At 47.3% G+C, this 10,506-nt stretch overlaps 1 protein-coding gene across 1 annotated transcript in view; it reads right to left on the minus strand.

The window, feature by feature from the left end:
- MIEF1 (mitochondrial elongation factor 1) overlaps positions 1–10,112 on the minus strand; it is a 16,254-nt gene extending 6,142 nt beyond the window's left edge. Inside the window, exons 1-4 of the mRNA XM_014588703.2 lie at positions 9,997–10,112; positions 1,979–2,129; positions 976–1,153; positions 512–774 (exon numbers count right to left, since the gene is read on the minus strand). Coding sequence (XP_014444189.1) covers positions 512–774; positions 976–1,153; positions 1,979–2,122 — 585 coding nt within the window. The 5' untranslated portion in view covers positions 2,123–2,129; positions 9,997–10,112. The remainder of the gene's footprint in view (positions 1–511; positions 775–975; positions 1,154–1,978; positions 2,130–9,996) is intronic.
- Positions 10,113–10,506: the final 394 nt, after the last annotated feature.

The raw sequence follows: 10,506 nt of genomic DNA on the forward strand, positions 1-10,506 counted from the left end.
GTGATTTCTCTCTCTCTGTCTCCAGTGAGTGCATGCACCCTGTAGCGAAAAATATCTCTAAAAATAAATAAATAAATAAATAAACAAAAGTTTTGGAGGGATTTATTCTGCTTAAGAGGCAGCTTTCCCAAATGCAGGTCCCACTATCCTGCCTTCCCCTAAAAAGGATGGAAACTTAAAAACCTTTCACATCACTGTATCAATCTATACAAAGTGAGAATCATAAGGGAGAGTTGAGAACAAAAATATAGGAAGGAGGTGGCCTCCTACATCTTCTTGAAAGTTGTCAGAGGAGCTAAAACATGAACGAGGGTTAAAGATGACCCTGAGTCAAGACTAACAGGTATGGACCTCCACCTGCTGACCAGCAGGCAGGACTCAGAAGCAGTCAGAGCTCAGTCTTTCTGGCAGGCATGGGACACTGACCATCTACACCAAGGACACTACTGAGAAACGTCGAGTCAGCACCCACCCCACCCCACCCCGCCCTTTGTTGGACCCGCCTTGTTACCTGTAGGTCATCATACAGGCTGCCACTCAAGTACATGTCCCGAAGTGGCATGTCAGGCAACTTGGCCCGCAGGAAGCTCCGGAGCTCGGCACATATGTCCACAGCAGCTTGCTTGGCCCGAGCCTGCTCTCCAGCAGGGATGGCAGCCCGGTTCCGGTAGTAAGTAAGAAGTTTCTCCTGCAGGGACATGCGGAGTCGTGACTTCTTCAAGTCTACCTGGCCCTTCCTGGCCAATGGCTTGGGCCGGGGTGGGCAGAATGTATCTGCCAAGGCAAGAGAGAGAGGCAAGTGAGCTCTTGCCGTGCCTGCTCAGTCCAGCTGCCTCGGCCCCAGAAAGAAGGGCTCAGCATGGGGGCAAGTGCTTGCACAGGCCCGGCGCACACGTGCCCAAGGAATGTCCGCTGAACGTAGCAGCAGGACAGAGAGGCAGAGGCATGTCCCAGGAGGGTAACAGCCTTTCTTACCTGCATCAAAGGCAGAGGAGTCTGTGGGAAGGGTCTGCAGGGACCGGCTCAGACCTGTCTTCATGTCCTTGTTCAGCAACCGGGGGGAACCCATCCAATTTGGTTCCTCCCAGCTCCTTTTCCCAGAATGGTTCAGGCGGGTGGGGCTGGTAGGGGCACTGATTGCTCGATCGTACATCTGAAATAGCAGAGAACACGGCACGTAGACCCGTAGACCCGCTGGCCTTCCTCTAGTGCCTTCCAGTTCCTCCATCCCCGAAACTCGCCCTCCTAAGTTCAAAGACTATCTTTGCTCCACGTAAATGATATAAGAAATAAACCTACCCATAGTGGCGCAATCTAGAAAAAAGTGTTACTATGTTGTATTTCTTTCTACAGAGATATTTCTGTAACTAGACTCACACTCCCTACTTCTGAAGCCTGACTTTTCACATTTAGCATATTGACCATGTCTTCCTATCACTAAGGATGTCTTATCATTTTCCGACAGTGTAACATACTTTATTAATACACCACAACAGTGAACAACACATATTTGATAAAGAGTTACTGAGTGCCTACTGTGTGCTGGGCATTGCTCTAGGTGATAAGAATAGAGCAGCCAACCAGAGATTCAAATCCCTGCCCTCGTGGAGGCTTCAATTTGCTAGGTGGAAGCAGGCAGTTCGCAGTAAGTGAGCTACACAGAAAGTCTGCAGAGATATGTCAAGAGAAGCGAGGTCAGAACGGGAACTAGGAGGTTTACGCATGGTCGGAGTTGCTATTTAAATGAGCAGTTGAGGAAAGTATTTTGGTTACTGCAGTGTCTTACTTGTTGGGATAAATTTCATATGTAACTCTACTTACTTCCTTGGGCAGAGTCCTGACAGTAGACTGAGTTCTCGTAAGGTCTCAACTAATAACGGCAAATTACCAGTGGCCTGTCCAGGCCTTGTTCCTTGAGCTCAGCTTCACGGAGGCTACCTACCACATCCCGTCCCTGGCCCTGGCTGCACACACTTACCCGCTTAACTGCCAGTGTGGCAATGCCCAGCATGGCTGCTCCACCCACCCCCAGCACCAGTCGGGCATTGGAGAGCACGAAGTCGATGGCTGTACCGATGCCATTGTCATCCTTCTTGCCTTTGCGCTCCCCGGCGCCTGCCATTGCTCTCCTGAGGAGGAAGACAGATCGCGGCCATCACATCTGGTACATTAAGAACCGCCCCTCCACCATCAGGCCAACCCCCAGCTGGTTCAGGGTACGCCGAGTCCCAGCAATTCATATCCTCTCGCATCTAGCACTGCGTGCTCTCAGGTCTAAGGAGAGGTACGACGTCCCAGGAGGTCTCCAGGGGTCGGAACGGATGATGCCACTACTGTGGGAAAACTTCCACTAAGCTGGTGAAATTACAGAAAGCACCAAGCTCATTGTCAATTCTCTTTTGTTTTTCTGTGAATACCCCACCATGCGATACAACCCTCTAACAATACTACATGCAAATCGTGTTTTGATCCACTCTATACAAGATTAGATCTGAGAAGGGCCCTGAGACTCACCAAATCCCATCTTGTCACTTCACAAAAAGTGAGGTGGTCTGCCAAAGGGTCCAAAAAATAAATGGCACAATCATCTCCAGAACTCAGGATTTTTTTTTTTTTTAAATGATTTTTGCTAGGGCTAGCAAGTGGTTGGACTCTCACATGGCTGACCATGGGTCAAGTCCCAGACCTGGCGGCTTGTTTTCTCACTTTCCCTCTCTCTCTCTCTCTGGTCAAATTAATAATAGTAATAATAATAATAAATAAATAAATAAATAAAGTTAAATAAAATACTTCTTTAAAAAAAGATTTTTGCCAGGGGCTGGCCGTTGGCATGGTGGGTAAGGGTGCTGGACTCCCACATGGAAAACCAGGGTTCGAGTCCCGGACCTGGCAGCTTGCGTCTTCACTTTCCCCCTCTCTCTCTCATTCTGTCCCTCTATGGTCAAGTTAAAATAAATAAATAAAGTTAAATAAAATAATTATTTTTAAAAAAGATTTTTGCTACAGGGGATGTGGGCTTGTCTCAGAGAGACAGAGAGAGGGAAAGTGAAAAATCACCCCGGGGGATGGAGTGTGGGGGGTGGACACACTGCAATCCCTTCTCCATTCTTCTCCCAGTAATTTGAGCATACATACACACACGCCCAGTGTGTTTTCAGGCCTTCAGGTCCAGGACTCCAACTGTAGAGTTGGCCATGTGGGATCCAGCTTTAACCACCATGCTACCTGATGACCAGGAACTCAGGACTCTTTTTTTTTGGAGAGGTTTTTGCTATAGGGCACGTGCACTCGCCAGAGAGTCAGAGACAGAAAGCGGGAAATCATCCGCCGGGGGGATGGCCATGCCACAATCCCTTCTCCTCCATTCTCCTCTCAGGATCTTGGGCACGCACACACACGTGTCTGGCGTGAGTTTAAGCCACTGGGTCCGAGACTCGAACCACGGTCGACTACATAGGAGTTCAGCAACATAGCCATTATGCTAACTGCTGGTCCCAACCGAGGACTCTTAATACCTTGCAAGATGCCTTTCCTACTGTATCATGCTTACCCTTACGAATTAAATTACTCTCTCTACCTTCTGCCAGAAAAAAAGAAAAAAAACAACGCAAAACAATATGGCTGAACACCCTGTACCTAGAAGCGTAACTACAAGTCCATGTGTGGAAAAAAGACCAAAAGAAATAAAAACCCTCTGTGGGTGCTGCTGACGAGCATGAGGGGGCCCATGAAAGCTCAGGAGGCTGGCACTGTGAGACTGAGCAAAAGCAGGAAGGGCAGGGGAGACTCAGCTGTTGAATGAGAAACAAACCCACCTGCTCAAACGCATTTGGAAGATGAACTAAAACCACGGCCACCTAAGCGGGGCATGTGGGCACAACACAGCAAAGGCCGGCTCCCACACACCAGCTCCCTGGCCACAGTGGAGTCATCCTGGCTGCAGCAGCCCTGTCCTCAATAAGCCTGCTTCCCATGGTGTTAGAACCTGGGCCTGACCCACATAACGGATAGCAGTGTGGTTCGGATCTGAACACTGCTTTCAACACTGCTATTCTCGTCCACCTCCTGTGTCCTCTACACCAGGAATGACATAAGGAAAAACACAGTGGTACCAGTCAGGGTCCCAGAATGGGAATATGGGAATATGGAGAGACAGGTTCACTGAGAAGATCCTCCAGTGCAAAATAGCATTCCCTCTAATCCCGTGTTACAATCAAGAATTGGTAGTTTCACATCTCATATCTCCTGCCCTTAATCCCTGCCTCCCCAAAGAGATGTCTGACTCTACTTATTCCAGCAATCGAGTTAACTTGAGAGCTACTGTCAAGTCCAAAATGACTTTTTTCCTTAACTAGAATTAACAACCCTGGTGGCATTTTCCTTTCCCCTGCCTTTTATGGTCAATAAAATTTCAAGTTTAGGGACACAACAGGAGCCTGACTATTTGACCAAATGAAACAGTCCAACTTCAAATGCAGGAAGCACCTACAGCCAAGGAGAAGAATTAGCCTGTACAGGGGAGGGGAGGGGAGAAGGCTAGTCAGTCTCCCGTCAATGGCCACCGAGACAAAGCTGTGACAGGCCAACGCAGCTGAGACAAAGTAGCCTGAGCAGGGAGGGTAGAACATAACAGGCTTCCCCATACGTAACAACTTTTGTTTTATTTTTTAAATTTTTGCCATAGGGTGCATGCAATTACTGGGGAGAATGAGAGAAAGTGAAGAATCATCCCCTGAGGGGGATGGCCACACCACAATCCCTTCTCCTGCATTCTTCTCTTAGGACTTCGAGCCCCTCATGAACAAGCACCTGGTGTGTGTCTCAAACACAGGTCAGGGATTCAAACTGCAGAGTCAGCCATGGGGGTCTAGTCACCTGAATCACGACACTAGCTGGGCCCTCAAATCTTTTTTTTTACAAGACAAAACATGGCATCAGCCATGTTTGTGTGTGCCCAAAGTCCCAAGAGAATGGAAGAGAAGGGATTGTCGTATGTCTAGCTCCCCCGGGAATGATTTCTCACTTTTCCCCTTTCTCTCTAACTCTAGTTCTCTCCCGGGCAAGTACAAACCCTACAGTAAACTGGGGGGGAAAAAAAAAAAAAGGTCCTTCACTGACGTATTTACGGTAGAGAGAACCATTTATGCAAGTGCCCTTTAAGTGATCTTTAATGTGATGAAAGACTATAAGGGGTTTCCCTTGGCCATTCAGTCCCTAGCCCTTCTGATGCCTGGTGAGAATGAGGTGGAGTTGTGGCATAACCAAGCAGACACTGAATACTGGAGTCAGCAATTCTGACATTGTTGGAGCCAGCAGGTGGTTTGGCGGGTAACTGTGCTAGACTCCCACATGGCAAGTCCCAGACCTGTTGGCTTGCTTTCTCACTTTCTTTCTCTTTCTCTCTCCCTCTCCTGCCAAATAAAAATAAATAAATAAAGTAAAAATCTTATTTTTAAAAAAAAATTAAAAAAAAAAAAAAAAGGAACCTGGAGGGCAAGACTTGAGAATTTGAGTCCTGCCAACGGCGCAAGCCAAGTTAATATTTCCCTATATAAAACATGGGAAATAGAAGGGGCCGGCAGGTGGCACAGTAGTTGAGGGCGCTGGACTCCCACATGGCCAACCAGGGTTCTAGTCTCAGACCTGGCGACTTGCTTTCTCACTTTCCTGCCTCTCTCTCTCTCTCCCTCTCTCTCTCTCTCTTTCTCTCTCTCTGTCTCTCTATTTCCCTCTCTGGTCAAATTTTTTAGATAAATAAATAAAATAAAGTTAAATAAAATAATGTTTTTAAATGGGAATAGAAATACTCATCACCCCAATGTAGTAAGGATGACAAGTACTAAAGGCCTTGCAGCCTAAGATAACAGACATAACTATGAAAATTCCAACTTTTACTTGGAAGACAATTGTAGGCTTCTTCATAGAAGTGACTTGCTTGAGTACATAAGAGAACAGCTAGCATATACTGAGTGTACGATAATGGGCGTTTTACATATATTAATTCCCTTTATCTCTACAACAGTCCTATGAGGTCAATAATACTCTTATCCGCTATTTACAGATGAAGAAACTGAGGCAAAGGTTAAATCACTGGCCCAAGGTCACCATGTCAGTAAGCTATACAGCCACGATTTGAACACAGAGAATTAACCCACAAGGGCCCCGAGTGGCTTACAAGCCCTCTGTCCACAGTTCCTCTCTATTAACCACTTGGCAGGTCATGAGCTTCCTGGGGATCATCAGCTCATTCACTGCCACATCCGCAGCGGGTGCAGTGCTTGACAGGGAGTATTTACTCTGTGAGTAAAATGAACAGACCATTAACCCTACAGCCACATATAGCCCAGTTCATTCCAGCCACATATAGCCCAGTTCACAGTCAAAACAGATTAGGTAGGGCCAGCAGCTAGTGTGCTGGTTTAGGTGCTGAACTCCCACATGACTATCCATAGTTCAAGTCCCAGACCCAGTGGCTTGAAAATGAAGCCAGAAGAGTGTGCATGCTCAAAATCCCGAGAGGAGAATGGAGGAGAAGGGACTGCTGTGTGACTATCTCTGTTGGGAAGTGATTTCTCACTTTCTCTCTCTCCAGCAAGCAAATGCACCCTACAGCAAAAAAACTTAAAAAAAAAAAAAAGATGAATACAAAGTCCCAGGTGACTAATTCCCTTCCAGATCTGCTGCTCCTACATCCCCCATGCAGGCAGGCTCCCAAGGGCGTCATCTCACACCAGCCCTACACTGCCCAAGGCAAGTCTGCCAACCACAAGTGGCTGCCGAGAACCAAAGCCATTACATAAGGCTCCCCTCCCCCGCCTTCCCTCTCAGTCAGAGACAGCACCCTCCACCCAGCTGGCACCCTCTTGTTCCCCTTCATCCTGCTCTCCTCCTGCAGCCCGGCCAGCTGGTCCCTGCTGTTCCAGTTGTAGTTCCATGCAGTCACTCCAAACACCTCAGTTCCTGGATCTCACCTGCCACGTCTGTTGCTCTAGTATCTCTCACCAATGTACTCACACTGCTGCTGGCACGCTCCTTCTAAGACACAAACGTGGCTGCGTCCTCCCTGTGCTTACAAAGCTGCGATGTTCCCCACAATATTACCACATCCTGAACTGGGGATCCAAAGTCCTTCTGGACAGGACCCAGACTCAACTTGCCTTACAGATGCCCCTGCTAGACACAGACTGTTCCAGACTAAAATTGGAGTTTCCACCTCCAGAAATTTACTTATTCTTGCCCTCCTGCCTGGCAAGCTTCTATTTCTCACTTGAGGCAGACCTCAATCGCCCCCTTTTCCACAGCCAGTGGAGGGCAGTGGGAGGGTGTGGTATTCTGGTTTATTCATGTGACAAATATGTGTTATTTGTCAAATACTGCTACCCTGGGGAGGTGGGAGTGCGTGAGCCAACTGTCCCCAGGAAGCTCATGGCCTTATGGTTCACAGGTCATAGCCACCTGTGATCCCCTCTGTAAGTCTGAAAACATATTTTTCCTCATTTTCTTTTTTAAGATTTCTTGATTTATTTATTTGTTATAGGGTATGTGCACTGACCAGAGAAACAGAGAGACAGTAAGCGAGAAATCACCCCTCAGGGGAGATGGCCATGCCACAATCCCCTCTCCTCCATTCTCCTCTCAGGATTTTGGGCATGTATGCACACGTGCCCAGCGTGAGTTTTAAGCCACCAGGTCCAGGACTCAAACCACAGTAGACTATATAGGAGTCCAGCAACATGACTATTACGCCATCTGCTAGTCCCTGTTATTATTATTTTTAATCTGACCAGAAACAGAGAGAGAGAAAAGGAAAGTGAGAAAGCAAGGTGCCAGGACCAAGATTTGAACCATGGCTGGTCATGTGGGAGTCCAGTGCCCTAACCACCAAGCTACATGCTGGCCCCTTTCCTTGATTCTTTTCTCAACACAGATCACTCCTGTGATCCCTGAAATGTATGGGGCTTTCGCCCCACCGGCAGGCCAGCAAGCAAATCTGCAGCAGACGCTCGCTGGGTACCCTACAGTCTAAGGCAGTGCTATGCACCTGGGCACTGCATCTGACCCCATGTGTTGGGGGCTCAGTCCCCAAGACTGACCTCACCCCTTCTAGATGTCAATCCCAAATCCGGAACTTCTGACAAACTGGCTACGAGTTGGGGTTTCTACAAAAACCCCTCCCATTCTCAGGTTCAATTTATTTGCTGAAGCGGTTCACAGAACTCAAGAGAAACACTTGATTAGGTTATCAATTTATTATGATGAATATATTTTTTAAATAATTATTTTATTTAACTTCATTTATTTTTAATTTTTACCAGAGAGGGATGGGGCGGTGGGGAAGAGAGAGAAAAAGAAAGTGAGAAATCAAGTCGCCAGGTCTGGGACTTGAACCGTGGTCAGCCATGTGGGAGTCCAGCGCCCTTAACCACCATGCCACCTGCCAGCCCCTATAACGGATATTTTAAAGGATACAGATGAAGAAATGGACAGGGTAAGACACGTGGGAAAGGGCAAGAGCTTCCACGCCCTCTCTGGATACACCACCCTCCAGAAACCGCTACGAGATCAGCTACCCTGAAACTCTCCAAACCCTATCCTTTGGGTCTTTATGGAGACGTCACTGTGTAGGCATTAAGATGCTAACAGATTGGGTGGGGAACCCCAGTAAGGCCTGTCTGTTCAAATTTTCAGCTTCTCTTGTGGACCTGCCTTGAGGTAGGTGAAAGGAGGGACTACCTCTCACATTTATCTTTCTGAAGCTGTTCTGAAGCTGCTTTTAGGAATCAAGAAAAGGCCAAATACTTATGAGCCAAGAACCATGGACGAAAACCAAAATAAATGTATCATAATACCATGTTCTCTCACGGCCACACCCAAGGCAGTAATGTCTTCACCCCTGTTTCCAGAGATCTTTATACAACCCTCTAACATAAAACTGCTCACACTGGAATTACTTCCCACTGATCTCCTCATTATACTGAGTTCCTGATGGACCACAATATTCATCTCAATCCCCAGACCCTAGCTGAATGACAGGGACATACGAGGCCTTATGGGAAGTCTTACTACTGAATTAAATATAATCATCACATTACAGGAAGACTTCTTGACGACCAGGGCATTCAGATTAAACAGAGCTGACATACCACTTGCCAGGCACCACACCAAATGCTGTGTATGCACTATCTCATTTAATTTTTTTTTCATTAAATTCTTATCATAACCTTCACAGGTAGATGGGGCCAGCAGGTAGCATAGTGGTTAATACAGCTGGATCCCAAATAGCTGACTACACGGTTTGAGTCCTGGACTCAGTGGCTTGAAAAACATACTGGGTACATGTGTATGTGTACCCAAAATCCTGAGGGAAGAATGGACAAGGGACTGTAGCATGCCCATTCACGGCAGGGGAGCAATGCTTTCTCTTTCCAGAGCCCTGTCTCTTTCCAGCAAGTGCACACGCCCTATAACAAATTTTTTAAAAAGTAGGTACTATGATTTCCATTTTACAAATAAGGGAATGGCTATCTGGAAAGGTTAGTTACTTGCCCTAAATCCCACAGCCCCAAGTACCGATGCCAGGATATGAAGCCAGGCACTGTAACTCTGAAGCCTACATGCTATGCTTGCTTTATAGACTGTGTTGTAACAGAATATAGTTATGTTTGGGGAAACCTCATCTGATCCACAGTGTAAATGAACCCACTGAAGAATGAGTTGGTTTAGAACTCAACAGTTTTAACCAATGCCTTTTCTCGTATTTTCATGTATAAAACATTCTATGAAATAAAATGGTGATAGCAATTGTATTCTGGTGTGGCTAGAAATTCAAGGCCTATTTTTCCTCAAAAAGATAACCCATTCCTGTTACTATATCTATTTTCTCCATTCATTTCTAATGCCTAAAAGAAGGACTCTAGTCGCTAAAAGAGAAGATTCTCTTTCCTGGTTCTCTGCATCAGAAAAAAGTAAAACCTATAGGAACACGGGCCCACCTACCTGAGACCTCTCAATGCATCTGTGAGGTGGGAGTGGACAAGGGCAGGAGTGTCTACAGAAGGCACCTCTGTCCTCTTCCCCTTGGAATTAGGGTGGGAGAGAAACGGAGAGGATCCTAAATAATCCCTCCTAGTTTGCTATGGAGGAAGACCAGGCCCTTCTCCAGCTGCCTCTCCCGGGCTTCAGGATCTTCTAGCTTCTGGTTTTTCCGGAACTCACGGCGGATGGAGGCAAAGTAGAAGTCACGATCAGTGTAGCGGAGCTCTCGGCCCTGGCGCAGCAGAGCCCGGTAGAGACTCAGCACCGCCTCTCTGCTCCACGGGGCCATGGGGGACTGGCAGGGGCTGGGCGACACGCTGTAAACAGAAGGAGAGACACAGAAGGCTGGATCAGAATAAAGACAGATGGCTCCGTGCAGAGGCGCTCCTGATCCAGGTTTCAGAGACCCTAAGGTCACACCATGACTTAGTGACCAGGCTGGGACTAGGTCCTGGCCTCTTCACTCTTCAA

This window comes from Tupaia chinensis, unplaced genomic scaffold (genome assembly GCF_000334495.1).
Source record: "Tupaia chinensis unplaced genomic scaffold, TupChi_1.0 Scaffold000294_5, whole genome shotgun sequence".
NCBI lineage: Eukaryota > Metazoa > Chordata > Mammalia > Scandentia > Tupaiidae > Tupaia > Tupaia belangeri.